The 21306-nt window shown below is 45.7% G+C and overlaps 1 protein-coding gene across 1 annotated transcript; it reads left to right on the forward strand.

The window, feature by feature from the left end:
- Positions 1 to 12229: 12229 nt before the first annotated feature.
- agtr1b (angiotensin II receptor, type 1b) lies at positions 12230 to 21196 on the forward strand. Its single transcript, XM_052054420.1, has 2 exons — positions 12230 to 12469; positions 19280 to 21196. Exon 2 carries the CDS (start codon positions 19345 to 19347, stop codon positions 20440 to 20442), a length of 1098 nt encoding a protein of 365 aa, XP_051910380.1. The 5' UTR covers positions 12230 to 12469; positions 19280 to 19344; the 3' UTR covers positions 20443 to 21196.
- The last annotated feature ends 110 nt before the right edge of the window (positions 21197 to 21306 follow it).

Raw genomic sequence — 21306 nt, forward strand, 5'->3', positions numbered from 1 at the left:
GTTGTGCACAATATAAAAAATAAAGAATAAAAATGACGGTCATTTAATCCTCGTCGTTTTTAGCCCTCTTTAGTTCATGTTCTCTCTCTGAAGTGTTTTTTGCCTGGCGTTTTATAAAGAAATGATCCATGGATGTTTGCTTCTGCGAGGACGCTGCATAGAGACATAGCTCTCGATCTACACGCATTGACGCATACGGTCGAAGGCCCTCTTAGCCAATGGGAGGTCAGGATGATGCTCGGGAGTAGCCAATGGCAGAGTAGCTATAAGTGTGTTGCGTTCAGGAAACTCGGAGCTGCGAGTTGCAGGCCACACTGTATTTTTTTTTTACCTTTCATATCTTGACATTTCTTTCGTAACAAGAGGCGATATTTTCCTGCTGAGACGTTTCGTCACTTGAACATTTCGTACGAAGAGACGTTCGTAAGTAGAGCTACCGCTGCAATAGAAATGGCGAATACCAACAACTGTCCTTTTGCGAACCGCAAATTGGTGTTCTAGGCTTTTGGGACGTGGACAGGTCATCAATAATTAACACTGCAGTGAACTTCGTAGCACATCCCCATTGACCGCAATGAGTGACTACATGGTAAAAATATAAGCCCCCCGAGCCCGCCTCTCCCTGGGTAAAGATTGAAAAGTCGCGTCTATAACTTGCAAGTCCGTGTCAAACAGAGGACATACTTGACGGAGGACAGTCGCCGGCGTGTTGCCAAACAAATCCACATTAAAAACACAAACTATTTCAAGTTAGCAATAAGGCCCGTCTCTCTATGGCCTCGTTAAAGCTCGTTAATGGGTCTGAGTCATCGTAATGGTCATCGTCAGCGCCGTTGTTGTCCTTCAAATGCAATTAAGACGGCGGCTGAGCCAAAAGGCTAATGAGGAGCGTGTGCTTTACAGAGGGATTAGCGAGCGACTCCATATAAGAGCAAAAAGTCAACGGTCTAATGGAGGGAGATAAGGTGGGGGGGAAATGTGTGTGCATGTAATGACAGTAGTGCAGGTACACTTGGGCATTAACGCCAGTCGCCGTCTCGTGTACCAACTCTCGGTGGCCCTTTTAATTCAATGAAAAATGAGACGAGAGCCGTAATTCTGTTACAAGTGGCTAATGGGGCCGCAGGAAATGGAACAGGGGGCCGGCGCTCGCGAGGCCTCGCCGCCACATTCGGTGTAAGAGTTAACCTGATTTACGCTACGCTAGCTCCGAATCCAATAGCTGCGCGCATCACCCAAAGCCCATCAAAGTGAGATCACGCACAATAAATGATGGATGGATGACATTTTTATTGTCATTTTTTTTTAGGTGTTTCTGTATGACAAGGCTCACGTCACACATTCAAATCATTTGACTTCAATCCAAAAACTATTTAGCACATCTGTTCGGTGTTCCTTCTGCATATCGCGGAATCCTTGGACCGCCGAAGCCATCGCTTTTCGGGAGACCCCAAAAAGAAAGGCATGTTTCTTCCACCATTAACTTTGCATTGTCAAAGATAGTCTTCATAACGTTTGGCTTGTCTTGTCTTGTTTGTATTATATTGTATTCCTTTTAGCGTAGCTCCATCTTATGGATGCATAGCGCAACCGCAGCCACTATTGTAGCTTCTATCCTAGGGGCCTTATAATGCAGTGCGCCCTATATATGAAACCCGTTTTAAAATAGGCCATTCATTGAAGGTGCACCATATAATCCGAAGCGCCTTATAGTGCGGAAAATACAGTACATAAGAAAGATATTTTGACTCCTCGAGGATGGTTGCACGCATGCAGTGTTACACAAAGTGGCCTCGCCAGCAACTGGACTGACCTGCATCTTGGTATGTCGCGTTATTCCAGAAAGGTCCATTTGCCAATGACACGGTACACAAACCTTTTTAGGCAGCAAGCTATTTTGAAACGGGGTCGGGTGGTCCCAGTTTGACGGTGCTCTCTGGAGGCTCTGTTTTAACATACGTTTGGGAATGGAAAGCAAGATGAAGCGATTTCCCCATCGGACAAGGAGAAAGTTACATTCTAAATCCATCTCGAGGGATGGGCGGCGGGGGACGGTCTCCGCAAACGGATTTTCTGTTATCTGTTAATGCAACGCAGGGGTCTTCTGGTTTCCATGGTCCTGACATACAGTAGACACGATTATGAACTAGGTTACCATTGCACCGGGTGTTTTGACATGGATTTTTCTATATTGAAGTCCCACAAGGGTTTTTACGACCGCGTTAGCAAAGGTGTTGGAAATGTACTGCTGAGCATTCCAAGCTGCGTACAAATTCGGGTTGCGTCACTACCATGGGAACAGAACTCGGTCATAAAACCAGGACCACCTGTTTGCCAGTTTGTGCGGTTGGGTTTAATGACCTGAAAACTAACGGGAGGTAGAACACCCCTGAAAGAGCTGAGTCACTCTCGTCCTTCAAGCGGCAATGACTGGAAAGCGCTACCGGGATGGTCGCAACGCGTTTGGGGAGGTAAATTTCAACGGTGCATACCCTCAAGAACACCAGCAAAATCTTTCTGAAGCAGCACGACACAATTCAAGATGGAAGAAGAGTATTTTGGACCATGTAAAAAAAGGGTCACAGATGAATCCTTTCAGGGACAGCGCTTACTCCAGTGGACGGCTTCATGAAAGGGTTAATTGGCTAATCCGGGAAGTAGTATTTATCGGAAAAAGGAATTCCTCGGCAGCGTTTTGTTGACATGAGCGCACGCATGACTCTGGGCACGAGTCGAGGCCGCGCTGGGTACGAGATGCTGATAGATGGACGCTTGCCAACGCAAGCAATGCTGATCACTTGTCCTGTTCCTCCCGTGTCAGCCTGACCCCCACTGCCGGCTGATTAATTGGTGAGAGGAATTAAGTCCATCGGCACGGCTGCGGGAGGGGACCAAAATATTTACAGAGCTCCCGGGAAAGGGTCTTAATTCGGCGTCGCGATGCGGCGAGATACCGTCTCTGAAAGTACGGCCGTGAGATCTTTGAACCTTGACCACCGGTTACCGTCAATGCCATAACGCTGGCCGTCAACAGAGGGGGGAGGAAACGACATTTACTCGGTGGCACGGAAAAGTGCGTGACTTCATGAAAGGCCTTGATATAACGGACTGAAAAAAGAAGAAAAAAAACATGGCTTTGGAGTCTGCAGTCTACCACGTAGCCTGTCCTAAGGGTAAAGCATCAAGTCTGGGAAATCTTTGCGCGTCCATCTATGGGCTAACGTTTCTCACTTTGCTGTGCGTTGATTGGCATGAGATCCCCCCCGCTGCTGCGTTATTTCCTCTGGCTCCGCTTACTCCCCTCCACAGCGGGGCTCGACTTGACCCCAGAAACAAACAGTGCGAGCACCGAGGAGAGGGGCCTCCCAGTGCCTCTTGTGATTACCGCTGGGAAAAGACCGATGACCAATTTCAGAGCCTCGCGTTTGACTCGGCAACAACTAAGACTGAAATCCGAAGGAAAATATTTCACTTTTCGTTGGCCAATAAATAAAATGGATGGCGCCAGCCAAGCAAGTCGGTTTTCTCAGATGGAATAAAATGGAGTTGTTGTTATCTCGTTTGGGGATTGAAGTGTGTGCTCTCACGAAATCTGCTTGATGTAGAAACACCCCCTCGCCGCCCCGCATTTTGATTCACTGCAGAATACGGATAAGAAGCTACTTTCCTTGAGACAAAAATGGTCTAAAAAATGTATGTTGGCCAATCGTTTTCGCCAACAAAAAACTTTTCCTGCACTTTCACTTTCATCAGAACATTTCAGCCATTTTTTAGGATTTTAGTATCCGGTTCCTCAAGGTCAAAAAAAGCCAATATTCCATTTCCTTGTGATATATGTGACGGATGTTCCACCTAACATTCACATCATTTCATGCTCCGCGAATGTCCCCAAAATGAGAATACAAAAGAGAGGAGGGCTGGAGAAAAACGAGAACTCGCTCTATGAGCACCGTCTCAGGAGGGACGAAAGTCCTTGCCATGCAGGAACTGGCACCGCCACCCCAGCCCTGTGACAATGCCATGCGGAATGTTTCCAAACAAGCCCTTGGGTGTTGAAGCAGACGCCAGGGAATTTCATTGTTGCATTACAATATGTCCGTTTTGACAGGAAACGGCGAAACACAAAAAGTACAGTACACACGCATGCATACAAAAATAAAGTCAAAATACAGGAGTTGAGAAAAAGAAAAACGTCACTGTGAGAGCCCGAAATAATCTCGTGACCTATTACCAGCATCGGGTCAAGTCAACTCCGCGTCCCAGCGAATGTTGCAACCACGCCGGGACCTTATGACCAAAAAGAGCTTTTAAAAGACACCACGTTGGCCTATTGAGTGTTTTCGAAAATATATTCAAACAGGCTGTTTGCACTTAATACAAGTAATGAAGCAGTGCTTACAGTTTACACTACGCTCCAATCCAGAGGTTAGTGCCAAAACGGCTTTTTTTTGGGGGGGGGGCAACAGATGGCTTAAATATCCAGACACTAATTTTGACTTTATAACACACAAGGAATGCTGAAAATGCACACAAAGAATGAAACCTAATCCCCCCACCCAGCCACAATTGGGTACATGACTTGCCAGTTTTCCACAACATCATCGTTCCACCACGTACGGTTCAAAGTCCCTCCTAGCCAATGGGATGCCAGGATGATGCCCGGAAACAGCCAATGCGAGATCAGCTATAAATATGTGGCGCTCAGGAAACTCGGAGCTGCGACTAGCACTCCGATACTTTAGTATCTTGACATTTCTTTCGCCACTAGAGGCAGTATTTTCTCTGGCTGAACCGAACTAGGTGTTGAACAGCCCCCCCGTCTCCCACACACACTTGTCATCGTAAATATTGACCGGGCTCAACGTTTCCAAGCGGCTGTTTTCCCAGCAGGGAAATTAGCTGAAAAGGATCATCCCATAGGTTGACCTTTCGAGACATCCCAATCAGATGCTTGCTGCCTTTAATCGAAAGGGATGGAACAACACACTCAAATTTCGCTGGACTGTTTGGGAAAGGAACTTCAGTCAACTCAGAAGACCACCGAGTAGCCAAGTCAACCGATAGTGACGAGGCCAAGCTAACAAAGCCACAGAGGAGACACCGTTTCATCAGCCTCAAATGAAAAATGCCTCCAGGGAAAAAGTCAAACAAATACTCTGCCTTGATTTGTTTTACAAATACAAGAAATGAGTAAGACGTTGCCGTGCCCCCTCCGTGGGTCATTAGCTGGATGATTGACTTGTTAAGGAGTGAGGAAAAGGCTCCCAAATAAATCTGTTGCCGCGCGAGATGATAAACGCATGACATAACATCGCCAGCATGGCGCGAGTCACCCTCTTCCCCCCGCCCCCGAGGACAAACTTGTTTATGTGATCCGGAGGGCCCCGCGGCTATTGACTTAGCTGGGCCTCCCCTGCAGAGCCTGTGAGGAAGAATCTATACGGTAGTGGCATCCGCCCATGGGATACGGAGACAGCGTTCAACTCCATTCTCACACAGAATTTTAATCGGCTGTAGGAGAAGAAGGGCTGCTGAGGAAATGGTAAAACCGGAGACTGTGGGCCATCGTGCAAAAACGACACGGCTTCAGTTCAAAAACGATTCAATTTGATGACCTTCTCATAATGGTCGCCGTGTGTACTTCAAAGAAAAATGTCTTTCATAAAAGCCTGTCAAATAACAAGCAACCTCTTGCTCAAAGGCAACAACAGCCGCTGATGCTGTGACGCACGACAGTGTTTTCCATTGAAAAGACACGCCCCCCCCGACCCCCCGCCCAGAAGCTCAAAGCAGATGAGGAAGTATACATGTACTTGTGGTTTCTAAAAAGATGTCCTTCCGATATGTACGTGCAGAGAATCTGACAGACTTTCCCATCCTTCCTTTTGTGTCGATTTAAAAGTCAAACTTGGGGGGGGGGGGGGGGGTGCCTGACCTAAACAATGTGACTCTTCGGAGGCCCACGACTCTTCCCACCGCCTGAGCCCCCCCCCATCAACAACCATTTTTGGCACGCTTCCTGTTTGTGTAAAACATTTGTTGTCTTTCACATATCGGCAACGCAGGGGGGGGGGTGCAGCGGTGTTTTTTTTTTAAGCTTTGGGTGGCCAGACATTTCCATGACGATTTTCTTTTTTTTTTTAGGGGGAGAGCAAATATCAATTACTCTCCTTCACAAACTTGAGTGCAATATGGTAATTAAAAAAAAGTGATCTTAATAATATTCTTCCTATGATGTTCTATTATTTCTTTGCCATGCATTTTAGTGTGTACTGTACACGTACAAGTGTTAAATATGCTCATTTTTAAAAAAGATGAAGCTATTATTTGAATTGATGTTAAACGCTAACACGAAAAATGTTTTCTTTTCCTCCCCTTTGAAGTCACAAGAAATCAATCAAAAAGTTGTTTAAAAAGAAAAGCCATGAAATACTTTTTAAATGCTGAATGCATTTGTCATTTTTTGAAACATTTATAAAATATTATACATTGAATTATTTGCAATACATAGGCCAATTACTTAAAAACACAAATGTAAAAAAAAAAATCTGAAAATATTAACCACAACTGATGCGAAATGATAATGTGCATTTTATTGTTGAGAGATCAATGAATCATTTCTGAGAAAGTTAAACATATAGACTTGTTACAATACATGAATCACTTTTTTAATATTTATTTTATTTCCAAAAAATTGCCAAGGCCTTTTGAGAAAACACAGCTCCACGAATGCAGTGAACTCTTGATAACCGTAAATGACTTGTTGTGCCATTGGCTCGACCAGATTTTAATCTTTCCAAGCTACTTTGTAAACAAGCGCTAACATTTCCGTCACCCCGTTTGGGAAGAAGAGGTCGAGTCACGCCAATCAAGGTAGTGACGGCAACAAATATTGTCCCAAACCTTGACGTGTCAAAGTCAGGTCCTGGAGGGCCACTGCCCTGCCTGTTTTCCAAGTGTCCCTGTTGCAACACACCTGATTCAAATGAACACATTCAACGTCAGGCTTGCGCAGGGCTTGCTGATGATCTGCTCATTTGAATCAGGTGCGTCGCATCAGGGAGACGCGGAAAACATGCAGGGCGGCGGCCCCCCAGGACCTGACTTTGACACCTATGCTCCAAGTTATGTCTCTAACTGGATTTCTTTAAACGTTCAAATCGAATTGCTCGGGTGGAAGCGGCGAGGCTTCACCTCTCCATCTGACAATTTTGCAGCGCATAATCGGCAGTCCGCTTTTGCCCTTGTCAGTTTAGTTTGAACTATAGCACGCGACGAGAGGAAGAGAAAGAATATATGCCTGTGAGAATTGTCCCGGTGAAATTCCGCGTGAATTGTGGGGCCGTTTGTGTTTGAATATTAGGTTATTGTCGATGGTTACGCTGCAACATTGATGCCAATTTGACAGCTACGGTGGCTTTCGTAAGCCGTTGGATTTATGCTTGCAATTTCTTTAAGTGGCGGCAATATTCGATTCTATTGACTTTGCGTTATTTTCACAGTGGCAATAACCGGCATAAAAGCCAGCTTTAATCTTCGAGAGCGGTTCTTGTCAAACTGCACGTCACGTTTATGGAGTGCAGCATCGTGATATCAAGCTGGTAAATTGTCGCAGTATTGGAGTATTTTTAACGTGTACGAGTACAGACTCAGATACATCCATGCAAAACGTTTTTCGATGTGAGAAGGCCATTTAAAGTAGTAGTCGTAGTAGTGGCGTATCATCCCACACTGGATGGTCCTCCTATAGAAAGACCCGGGAATCAAATATGAAACGGATTGTGTTTGGAATTCAGCCAAAGTGTTATATAAGGTATGAAAATTGGAGAAATTGTGAAAACATTTGGACATTTATGAGGGTGGAGAGGGCGGCCGTGCGTTTAGAAAAACATTCTTCCAACATCAAGCATATGTTGCGGCCATGTGGAGACAAGAGTGCCGTTGTTGCTCACCTTGTCGGGAGGTTCGCTGTAAACAGGCAGGATCGGGTATCCTAAAACTCCGCCCTCAAAAAAAAACGGGGACGTATGGGACCCGACATGCGGCAGTGCTAAAAGACGGAATGCTCCGCAAGAAAAACCTTGTTTGGAGCATTTAGAAACAGTATCCGCCATCATAGCAATGGCATAAAAAGAATGTCGGAGGCGCAAGTGCAGCAAAGCGCTAAAACAATTTAGTCGGCAGGAGGGCCCGTCAAACAATTGATGTGACGGGACCATTTTTTGAAGTCACTTTTGGACCCAAGTTGTGCGCTTCCAAGCGCCAAATATTTGGCCTCGACTTGTCTGGAAAACTCGATATGAGAAACCAAGATGAATATTTACCTTCACATGGGAGCCATTAGACTTGAGCGCTCATTTTAGATGACACCGTTGGAAACATTCATTTCCAAAGAACCAACTGTCCAACTATTTGGACTAAAAGAGGAAGCACTTCCTTTTGCATCATCTGTAGAGCAAGAAGGATATTATTTCTTTGGGAGTCGGGAAAAACACACCGATTCAATGCTTTGTCTGGTGTCAAGAGAAAAAAAAAAACAATCCCAAAAAGGGGGCGGGCAACTTTGTTGGAATAATGTCATTGCCATTTGCATTCAAATCGGATGGGCAATATTTTTGAGAGCGTGGAAAAAAAGGGCGGGGGGTGAGGGGGGCCTGTCACCCAGCCTGAGACAGCCGGTTAAGAACTTTGAGTCTCCAGAGACCCCATAAGTACACTTGGCCGGCACGAAATGGGACCAACGTGACTGGGCTCAAAACGTGTTTCCTTTCAAAAACCACGACAAGAGCAAGACTGCCTGGGCACACCAACACAATGCAATTCAATTCAATAACCTCTGGATCACTCACAACCCATTTTAAAAGTCATCCCAGTGTGATCGTTTCAACTCATCTTTTTGGTCATATTTATCGTTGCATTTCCGAGGTATTTAGGATGTTTTTCTTGTTTTCTAAAAACTTTCATAAGGCTGTGCAAACTGTTTCCAACAAACGCCACAACAGTATCACGCGTCTAATAATAACCCGAAAGTATGACTCATATTTTCTTAAGCACATTACAGAACTTGAGGTGAAGACACGTGAATGCATTTTTTGCAGGCGATGGGGGTCACGGCAAAAGTCCAAAACAGTTTTGCCGAAGACACGCTCATCAGTAAAACATCGGTCAGAGCCAAAACAAGACGATATCCGAGTTCGCCGCAAATGCAAAACTCCGATTGTGCAACAGCAACAAACGAGAAACAGGTGTGAAAAGAAAACGTCACGTTTGGTCCAACGGTCGACTTGCAACGGCCGGGGAACAACATGCGGCCATAGGATTATTTTTGTTTGGAGGGGGCGTTTACTGGAGATGAGCCCTTTGTGGTGGTGACACATCGCAAGCTATCATCTTTCCTTCAGCAGGTGGCCGAGGGAAACGGTGTGGCATTTAAAAAATTAAAAAAAATAAAAGATCCCCGCTTCCCACGCTGCCCGTAATCGACGATTCGTTCAGCGGCTGAAGCCCGAAGACCGCTAATCGTGTTAGCGGGATCTGATTAGCAAGAACACGGCAGAACCATTGCGCCTCCCGGCCAGGAGCTCGAGTTCAAGTCTTGTCCTCGTCACCTGTTAATGATGCTAAATGACCCCCCTGCCCCCCACCACCAAAAGAAAAAAAAATGGAATTCAAATTCAAACTTGTAAAGTTAGTTCCAAAATATGATATAGTCAGTCATCATGATCATGAGCAATGATTGGCCTGTGCCAGTGATGTGATCCTGGTCTGGTTTTCCTCGTCTACACTACTGGGCACATTCAACCTCAGACACGGGCGTCAAACTCAAGGCCCGGGGGCCAGATCTGGCCCGCCACATCATTTTATGTGGCCCGCTAAAGCAAATCCAACATGTCCTCTTCCAGTGACGCTTGCTAAAATCTCTACCAAAATGTAAAATTCTCATATTTCATAAATTAGAGATATATTGTACATGGTTTCAGTCATTACAAGGGAAATGGTAACTGAAATGTGTGAGATTCCGCTGCAGGTGTTCATTTAGAAGCTGTGGCTGGATGACGTTACACCTTGCTAAGTTGAGCCGAACACGTATTATCAATCGAATGAATCCCCCAGGAGAAAAAAAACAAACAAACAAACAAAAAAGCTTCTCCCAATCGTTGACTCTTCAAAAGCTCGCCATCTGTTTCTGCTCGTGCCCGAGCGGTGTAAAAATCAGCGTCGTGTGCCGCACTTGCTATTGCAACAACATCCTGTCTCCTCTGAGAAGTATTTGTTTTGTGAAGAGCCCCTCTCGGAGATGTAGCGCTCGGTACATCCTGAGCGTCCTCCCGGGTGGGATCCACATTGTTTGATAGCCCGGAGAAGGCGTACGCCATCCGATGAGGGCCTTCTTCATTGGCAGGCGTAATGGAGGCCATGCGAGGTGCTCCGGTGGTGTAAATGGCTCAGTTGCCGCGTTTCAGGCTGGACCTGACGAATGACGGGCATAAAGACTGAAGAGACCTCACCTCCACCGCATCAATTAACCACCTACACTCCCCCCCCCCCCCTCCCATCTCGCTCCTTTTGACCCGCTGTCACCTGTCGGCTTTGTAAACCGATGACTCGGTCACACCTGATCGCCCCAAAGTCACCCAGCCGGACCGTGACTTTACACCCCCCCCCCCTCCCCACCCAACAACCCGTCGTGCGTGTTTGTCTTTCCTTTCATTGCTCATTTGTCGATGCTCAGGCCACTGACGGACGCCTCATCAATCACCATCCATTTATGCCGCTGCCATTTGGGACAGTGTGGCCCGAGGGCGAGGACCCATGCGACCTACTTCTCACCACTTTGAGAAAGAAAAGCGCCGATGCATGAAAGATTGCACGTGGGAATACTTTTGCCATTCACCCTATTGTGGGTTGTGGAACTGTTGCGAGGGACACAACTTGCCCAGCTCCACCCTTAGAATAGCCCGGCCCAGGCCCAGGGCGAGCGCGCATTGACTATTTATACGGAGCGATGACAGACCTTGTCACAATCAGAATGCTCGAGTCTTCCATTTGTGGCGTTTTGGGTGGTGGTGGGGGACAATGGATGAAAGATGAGCACAAGAGTGGACCGAGAGAGGAAATACTTCGAGCCTTGAACACCAGAGCTAAGCAATTCGGGACTGCGCCGTTCTTTCTTTCCAGCAAATTCTGTACTATGTGTAAAATGTACTTCCAAAGCACCGTATTTTTCACACTGTATGAATCTCACACGCATGTTTTGGGAGGAAGTCAGACCTGAGCGGTCGCCAGTCAATGGTGGGGCGGATACAAACACCCATTAACACATGTGGAAACTTGGAGACTTCAATGTGCTTCTGGAATGCGGAGAGAAGCCACAGCATCTGGAGAAAAGCCGTACATGGAGAGAACACGCAAAAACGCCCAACACTCCACCTCGGAGCTGTGAAGCAATCATGCTGGCAACTCGTTTCACCGTGCCGCTGCCCTGACTCCTCCAAAATGACCTCAATAGCCAGCGAGAGAGCGACCCGCCCTGGAAGGAGCCTTTGGAGCCACGTTTCGTACAGCTGTATTTTCAAACTACCGTATTTTCCGCACTATAAGGCGCACCTTCAATGAATGGTCTATTTGAAAACGGTTTTCAAGTGTCAGGTGCATAGAAAAGAAGCAATCGTGGCTGCGGTGGGGTTTGCATCCACGCTAAAGGGAATACAATACAATACAGATTGATTTATTTGGAGTTTTCACAACCATAACAAGGCGCTTGAGAGTACATTTAAAATACTACCTCCAAGAAATCCGAATATTGATCCATATATAAGGCACATAAAATTATAAGGCACACTGTCGGCTTTTGAGAAAATGGAATGATTTTAGGTGTGCCTTATAGTGTGGAAAATACGGTCATTTAAAATAAGGCCTGAATTAAAAAAACATTTTGGTTTTAGTTTTTTTCCCAATTTTAGTTGGAGTGATTTATTTTGATTTTTTTAGTTTGCATTAAATGGAATAACTTGTCGGTCCCATGATGACACACAACCGCTTACAAATGATATCTCCAACCAAGTGCTGATTTTTAAACCATCGGGGGAAAGAAGGTCTCATATGATGATGATGATGATTAAAAGCAGACATGAAGAGAGGGAACCAAAGAGAGGCTGGAGAGTTGCTGTTGTGAAAGATTCTGTTTATTTGTGTGCGCTGGAGACGGGTCAGCACAATGTGAGTGCGTAACAGCTCCAGTGTAATTCATTCATCACCTTGCGTGTGTATGTGTAAGCAAGGGAAAGGGAGCGGGGGTGGGCGGATAGGAGGTGGGCTGTAGGGGGGGGGTCAGTCCCGGTTGGTGTGTGTCGGATGGTATTCCTGCTCGTCTAGCCGCGCCAGTTAAGTGGAATCAGAGGCGAGCGGTGGCGCACGGCGGTGGTCTCTCTCTCTCTGGTGGGCTCCCGATCTCACAGCATCACTTCAGGTAAAGATCAGCTGGCTTTGATAGGAACTTTCAGGATATTTGGAATTGGGGCTAAATTGGCACAGCGCTTCTTTTCCACCTGTTGTTGCTGTTTGTCCAAGTAGTTCACGTGGAAATAATAGCGGGGAAAGCGAGGATGAGGGAAGCGGGCGGAGGTGGAAGGGGGGGGGGGGGGGGGGGGGGGAGGTGCAAATTCCAATGTGGCCTGATGAAATCGTCACTTTCCAAACATAATTTCCGAGTGAGAGCGCGCGTGTGGCGAAGGAGGAAAAGCGAGAGTTGGAAGAGCGGGGAAATGTCAATAAGGGCCCCCACCGGCTTATGCCGGCGCAGCTTGTCGGAGGCGAGCTTCTGCCTCGCCTCATCTTTTCAAACTCGCATTGGGAGACGGGCTGCTCGGGAACTTGGAAAAAGAGCCACTCGTGTCATCTGTTAATGTGGACGGCTTATCATGTTATCAGGTTATCGTGATTGGTGCGTGAAAGGGTGAAACAACGGTAGAAGAAAAAAAATACTGCTTATTTGACATTCAAAAGGAAAAGCAGGAAAGTCAGAGAAGTCCAAAGACGTTGGAACCATTGTTTATTTTGAAATGGCCAAAATCCTGGCAAGTTCAGCCTCCTGCCAGCAAATCTGCTCATATTTCTGTCGTCCTCCGTGAAGGCATCTTCGTATTGACTCCAAATGAAACATTTGCAAGCATCTGCTTTGACTTTGAAAAACACTTTACCTTTTTTTTTTTTTGACATGTACCAATCCGGTAACCGAATCCTAAATCATTGATGCTGGGCTTCTCTCAAGTTTGATACAATGTCCTCATTAGTTTAGAAAAGGAATGGAAATAAACACTTTTGTTGTTCTTCATCCGATTCATCAATGACTCCATAAAATAAATGGAGACAAAAAGAATTGTCCGCTGCAACGCTCGCGATTAGGGTGATGATGTACAACGATGATAGTTTTCACATTTCCAGTAAGTCAGCCACATTTACATGCCGAGATTGCCCGGATTTTGCGGTCGCTATACGTCTGTCTGCTATGTCTGGCTTGTGGGTTCAATGTGCACGCATGTTTTGCCGCTGCTTTCTCCTCGACTCTGGCTTCCTCCCACATCCCCCCCTGACCCCCCCCCCCAAAAAAAATTGTGCATGTTAAGATCATTTGGTGTGAGCCAGTTCAGAGTATGGCCGTGTTCTGCGGGCCAGTAGGGAAAGTTGTCTGTCATTGTTTAACCCAGTGGTCCCCAACCCAGGCCACGGTCAGTGGGTCATTTGGTACCAGGCCGCACAGAAAGAATAAAGAACTTCCTGTACATTACATCCGTTTTATTCATTTTGGAATCTAAAAGATGTTTTGTTTTGAAAAATTACCGGATTCTCTGTTACATCCAATCTTCTAGCCAATAACGTCGATCCCAAGTCCCAAGACAGCACGCCCCGCGACCCTTGTATCTCATCTGAAGTGAGAAGGTTTAAAAAAGGGAGCTGGTGAAAATGGTCATGAACAGGAAGTCATGAATTCATTCTATTGAATTCATCTTCCATGAAAAAAAAGAACACAGGGGGGGACCAAAATATTGGAAAAACACAATCATTAGAACAAAATGCTGAACAATATTTAAAGCATTCAAAAATACCAAATTAAATGAAAAATCAACAAATACCACACAGGGGAAAAAAAAGACAAAAGCTCCCTAATTTTAGGAAATACAAAAAAAATCCTCACTAAAAAAATTAAAAAAATACATAAACTATCAAAAAAATCAAACTATAGATTATTTAAAAAGACTACATTGTTTTCCCCAAAAAGATATTACGTACCACTTTTGCCACAAAAAATACACATGAGCGTAATCCTTTTGACTGTATAAGGGGAAAAAAGAAATTGACACCTTGACCAAGGTAGACTTTATTAATATTTGACAAAAAGACCAAAATATTGTGATGATTGTTCTTCCGTTTTGAGGCATTTCCGACAAAGAGACAAAATTGTGGATCTCGTCTTGCACAGCCTGACAGTCACGCTCCATAGGTGGGCTGTCAAGAGGAAGCCGACGTGATGATGCTCTGTTGCTATCAATCATTAACTCCATCAAGCCCACATTACGCTTGGCTGTCTATGCGGGCAGCCCCCCGCACGCAAGACGGGCTGCGCGTGCAAGGCGGGCGCCGCTGCGCAGTCCAAGAGCAGGCTCGCATATCTCTGTTGATGGGAAACATGTTTTTTTTATTTACGGTACTCACTGGAAGCCAGGCTGCGGTTTCACTTGAACACAAACTTGCCATGATCCTGGGAGGAGCTTGTTTTCAAATTGACTGGCTGTAAAAGGCATTTGATCAGGGGTGTGTAGACTTTTGAAAGCCACTGTACTGAAACAAAAAATGTGTGCTGTCAATGGCTCTTCTGTCCGAATAAAAATCCCCCCCGACCTCCACCTACCGCCAACATCCTGCTATTCCTGTCTTGATTGTTCACCAAAAGCCTTGCTTGACCTTTACGCTTCATCCCTAGAGGATGCAGCCTTGACCGAAATGTTTACCTTCCTGTTTTGCGGTCACCCTGGGTTTATGGTGGCCATTCTGTAATGTGCCATCTTGGCATATCTCCGCCGTTTAAAAAAAATAATAAAAGTCACCCGCTTCCGAGCTCCCGTCTGTCACACTTTGTTGTTTGCCTTTGCGCACTTCTTTCATGGAAAAACACTTGAAATTCTCATTAAATCATAAACGGGGAACATGGTGGGACGTTTTCAACATTATTTACATAGGCGCGTATCATAAATTGTCCGTGAAACGAGAGACTTTGTCGGAAATGCCTCAAAAGTGAATCCGACGTTCGGACATTTAATTAAGAACACCTGCAAGATACAACACACAATACTGCCTTAAAAGGAACTTTGAGGAACCAAGATCGATGCCAAGATCTTTTGCAATTATGATGAAGCCCAAAGAGACCAAATAGTATCACATTTTGCATGATCCTTGTTGTGTGAAAATTCCAGTATCAGTATTGTCACACACAAAAATATATATATATATGCATACACACATTAGGGCAAATCCCTCGTCTTTTCATCCGTTTTTTAATCCGGTTCTTGTTTTGCTGCTTTTTTCTTTTTAACATGAGGTTATTATATTTTTTAGGCATCCCCAAAACCTGGCATTTGTCGACATTTCGGAGGCACCGCATATGGGCCACGTGCCCACCTGCGGCTATACATGCAGCTGTTCTAATCATTAACATTGGGAACAAGTAAATAAAGCAGTGACGTGCGGCGGCCGGGCCTGCGCAGGATAGCGTGCCAGATAGCCCATCATTGTGCTACGCTTGGTAGTGCCAAGTCGTCTTCCACAAGTAACAATCGTCACGTCCGCGGCTGATACGCTTTGTTGTTTCTCAACAACGTCGCTGGAACATTTGGAGAAGAGGGAAGATAAAATTGCTCGGGTGGAATGCTGCACTATACGCACTGCCTAAAGATGCTCTATTTTTTTTTCAAAAGAGGACACTGACTAATAATTTCATTTTTGCTATTTATTTATGATGCTTTATTATGTAACGTCTGTCACGTTGCATGGTGGTGGTGGAGCCCAAAAAGCAGGCAGGAGAGAGGAGCAGGGTGTATTTGAAGATGTGTATTGATAAAACACAGAAAACCTAAGCACAGAAAACACAGAAATCCTAAGCAAACAAAGTCCAAAGTAGCAAACAAAGTCCAAAGTAGCAAACAAAATCATGAGTGAAGATAAAACATAGCAGCAAGCAAAACATGACTCAAACAACACATGACAGTAGCAACAACAACACTGAGTGTTCGGGCAGGAGTCCTTTTAAAGGCCTGATTAGCTATGAGCAACAGGTGTGCAACTGCCAGGGGAGCCCTACAGTGCCACCTGTTGGTCCCTAAACCGAATGGTGACAAAGTCTTTAAACGTCATTTTAATCAACAATTTCTAGTGTCAAGTTAATAGAATCTAACTTTAGATCGCTGCTACTGGTTGAGGGAGAAAATAAGGTATTGCAAATTATTGAATGTTTTGGTTGATTTTTTTCTTCAAGATGTGTCACGTGTTCACATTTAAAGAAAATGAATGGCCGTTGTGGAGGGCCCGGTAGTCCAGTGGTTAGCACGTCGATTTCACAGTGCGGAGGTACCGGGTTCGATTCCAGCTCCGGCCTCCCTGTGTGGAGTTTGCATGTTCTCCCCGGTCCTGCGTGGGTTTTCTCCGGGTGCACATTCCAAAAACATGCGTGGCAGGCTGATTGAACACTCTAAATTGTCCCTAGTTGTGAGTGTGAGTGCGAATGGTTGTTCTTTTCTGTGTGCCCTGCGATTGGCTGGCAACCGATTCAGGGTGTCCCCCGCCTATTGCCCGAAGACAGCTGGGATAGGTTCCAGCACCCCCCGCGACCCTAGTGAGGATCAAGCGGCTCGGGAGATGAATGAATGAATGAATGGCCGTTGTCATTTTGAACTTGGAAATATTCTTTTCGACGTTTCCACGGACGTCGTGTAGTATCTTGAACCAAGACCGCCATCTTGTGGCAAGACTCAGCTCAGAGTAAATTGTCAAATGCTGTCGATTGGAAAGCACTTGGATCACAAGGCCTGCATTTTAATCTCGTTTATGTAACAAAAATAATAATGTTGTTTTATTATTTTAGATTATTAATCACCGGCTGTAATTTCCCAAGTTACAAATACCGAATTTGCAGCTTTATAAAGTGAGCTGCTGACAACTACAGTGGGCTACGTCTTTTTATTTATTTTTACGAGTTTAAGTGTCAGAAAGAAAGAAAGAAAAAAATCAAGGTTTAGTTCCAATGTTGACATAGAAGGGGCACTCCATTACTGCACTCAGCTTTTTTTTATTTTATTTTATTTTAATTTTGCGTGTCAGTGCGTCCGAATGTTAGCATGAGTGAATGTTATGATCTTTGTTCAAGCTGACGGATGCTTGGACTTTGGGCATTATTGCACCAAACTTTTAGTGGCAGACAAAACTAAATCACTCTCACACAAAATGACATTTTTAAAAAATGGAGTTAGCCCATTTTGTTCTTGGTGGATCATTTGTTTTGCGCATGCTGCACAAGTGTGCAAGTATTATTTTCGGCCAACTAATGAGGCTCACAGAGCCATTAAAATCAAACGCCAGTTTAATTTCATCTCTCTTCCCCAGAAAAATGGAAGCAAAGGCTCGCCCCCAGGCCAATATTCCTCCACATGCAGGTTTGATTTTCTCACCGGGCAAAAGAAAGGAAAAAAAAAAGTTTCCAGAGAGCCGAATCCCCGCCGTCTTGTTTGTTTAGGTGCACGCTGATTAGAAGTTCTCACGCTGCGGCACGACGTATCGAGGCGAGCTTTTTAAAACGTGTCTTCTTATACCTTCCGTGTTTTAATGGCCCGCTTAGCCGAGCTTGGTAGCTTTGCGCAGGCCGTAACGCACCAGGGCTTGAATTGGAACCAAAATCATTGATGCTGCTTCCCTGGAAAAAAAAAAAATATTATTTTTTTAAACAAAAGCACCATCTGCTCACTAAAGCATACATAACTTCAATAACACGGACAAACAGAAACATTTTTACCCTGATGAGAAAGAATTTGACACATTTGTGTGACTGTTCCACATTTGACTTCATTTTACAATTCTATCAAAATGTTAATGCTGTACAGTAATAGTTTTCTATTCATTTTTAAGGTTATTAAGAAAATACATAAGTATGTTCAAGTGTAAAAATAGTTGTCTTTGAAAATGTGCGCATTTTTGAAAATAATTTTGTATCATTATTCATCAAGTTTGCTGTATTGTTTATCTTTCCGCTATTTTGACTTATCCTGTAAATTTCAGTGCGGCCTCGGCACTTTCCAGCATCTTTGTGCACTTTGTACAGAAATTGCATTCTGCAGTGATTGATGAATGATGTTCTCCTTCCGGGGGCTTAGCGTCCACCCAGATGGACGCATCGTCGCCATTCATTAGCCGAGAGACTATTAAATGAGGAGACGGGACGTTGAACATCTGAATAGCAGCATTTTTGGAACGGAAGGGCATCTAACATCTGTTTTTTTTTTTTTTTTCACAGGCTACTCTCTTAGCGAGGTAGCATAAAGCGTAAGGATGGTTTTAATGTCGGGCTCTGTAATGAGCTCGTGCGTAGGGGTTGAGCGCTTTCGTGTGGATTTAGCGTTTATGGGCCGTGCTGGTGCCAGGGGTGGCAATAGTACTCACACTCAAAAGAGTTTCCCTCTTTTATTGACTTGCGTAGTACTCCTACAGAGAAGAAGGTTTGGTGACTTGCGGCGGATAACCGGACACGTTTTTAAAAACAACTTCCTTCCATATTAGCTAACGATGTGAACCGACAAACAGCACATGCTAAGTTAGCTGTTATTAGCTCTTGAGCTAATTTAGCAAAGCAAATTGGAGTAATGGAAGTGGCTGGTTTTTAGGCTGAACCAAGACGACGCATATGCCACGACATCAAACAATTCTTAAATAGGGCCTCTACTTACGAACGTTTCTTCATACGAAATGTTCAAATGACGAAACGCCGCGACAGGAAAACATCACCTCTTGTTACGAAAGAAAATTTCAAGATACGAAAGGTACAAGTACCGCATGGTCTGCTGATCGCGGCGCTGACTTTCCTGAAGGCAACGTACTTATAGCCGCTCTGCTATTAGCTGTTACCTAGCATCACACAAAATAATAGACCCCAAAATGCAAATGCACAAAAGAGATTCCATAAAAATCTAAAGGTTCCTCAGGCGCTTTCTGACATTATTCTTTTTCAAATTCTTTTTAGGAGTAGCAAAAAGGCCTCTGGCCCAAGGCCTGCTCACCAGTTGTGGCAGCCGTCGTGGGGAAAACATGGAGAACGTCACAACTTGGACGACAAAGGCCATCAACCTGACGTGCGGCATGTCGGGAAATCACGATATCATCTTCACCCTGGTGCCCATCGTCTACAGTGTCAATTTTGTCATCGGCATGGTGGGCAACAGCATGGTGGTGGCGGTCATCTTCTGCTACATGAAGCTCAAGACGGTGGCCAACATCTTCGTGCTCAACCTGGCCGTGTCCGACCTGACTTTCCTCATCACGCTGCCCATGTGGGCCACCTTTACGGCCATGGACTACCACTGGCCCTTCGGGGGATTTCTGTGCAAGAGCAGCGCCGGACTGGCCATGTTGAACCTGTACACCAGCACCTTCTTCCTCAGCGCGCTCAGCATCGACCGCTACCTGGCCATCGCGCACCCGGTGCGCTCGCGACGCTTGCGCACGGCGGCGTACGCCCGCGTCACCTGCGTGGTGGTGTGGCTGGTGGCTTTGGTGCTCAGCGTGCCCACCGCCTTGACGCGGGACGTCATGAACGTGGCCGACTCCAACAATACCTTGTGCGGCGTCCTGCACCCGTCCAATCCCGGCGAGCGCGAGAGGCTGAAGGGCGTGCGCCTGGCCATCAGCCTCATGAAGAGCCTGTTGGGCTTTCTGCTCCCCTTTGTCATCATCGTCACGTGTTACTGCCTGATCGGACGGGCGCTGGTGGGCGGCAGGAACATCCAGAAGAGCGCCAGATCCCGGGACGACGAGGTCCTGCGCATGCTGGCCGCCGCCGTCCTGGCCTTCTTCCTGTGCTGGATGCCGCACCAGGTCTTCCACTTCCTGCAGGTTCTGACCCAACTCACGCTGGTGGAGAACTGCACCGTGGTGGAAATCATTGACACCGCCATGCCCTTCACCATCTGCCTGGCTTACCTGAACAGTTGCGTCAACCCCATCGTCTACGGCTTCGTCGGACGCAACTTTCGCAAGAACTGCAAGCGGCTGCTTCGCTGCTCGCCCGGCGGAGCCCCCGGGACGCACCCGAGCATCAGCTCCAAGATGAGCGCGCTGTCTTTTCGGGCCTCCGAAGCCCTGAGCCTGACGGCCCTAAAGAGCAAGGCTTCGTCGGAGGGGAAGTAAACCAGGGGGGAAACCCAAGAAGAAGACGTTCCGTGGTTGGAAAACCTCCAACGCTCCAAGCACTGAAGCACGCCAAGACTTGAGGTCCTGTAGCGTGCTAGTCTGACAGTCTCAAGTTTTATTTTGAAGAAATCGACGTTCGCCCTTGTGGGATGCACCCATACAGACAATGAACCCAAATGTGAACATTTTCCGAAGCGCTTAATCCTTTGCCTCCCTTGTAATTAAAGTTAGCAAAGGCCCGATTACTCCAAAATATTCTGTGGTGGTAGGTGGTATAAGAGTGGTCTTTCTTCGCCCTGCTCCGCACAGCAAACAAACGCGGCCAACAATTTACGACCTGAAACCCTTGTAGCCTTGCGCTCTGTAGGCGCATGCTATTCAGCGGCTTACAAAACATACTCTCAAGACAAGCTGCCCGAATTTCAGCTTTTTCAGCAGCGGCACGGAAAAAAGTCATGTGAAAAACATGGCCTAAATGTACTGTACGGCATTTTAAAAAAATATATATATAGAAATATCGAAATATATCTGGAGGATGCTATCTGGATGTTGTGCTGTCCAACGTGTGCTCGTCATGTTAACGTCAAACAACGTCATTCGTTCTCGGTGGTAACAAGACGTACCAAAAAAATGTTGAAGTGGGCGCTTGTCTTTGTGCTATTTAAATATGTTGATAGATTGTTTTCTACTGTTTGCGTGTACAGTTGTGAATATGTGACAGCATGAATAAAAATCGATAAGGAACATTAAAGTGGACGCGTTTCTATCGTTCTTACTTCCTGGTTTGATCGTGAAATGTCATCATTGCGGAAAAATGTGCACCTTGCAAGTTTAAACCCCCGGAGTTGATTAATGATTGAC

The sequence above is a fragment of the Hippocampus zosterae genome, chromosome 20 (assembly GCF_025434085.1).
Source record: "Hippocampus zosterae strain Florida chromosome 20, ASM2543408v3, whole genome shotgun sequence".
In the NCBI taxonomy this organism is placed as follows: Eukaryota; Metazoa; Chordata; class Actinopteri; order Syngnathiformes; family Syngnathidae; genus Hippocampus; species Hippocampus zosterae.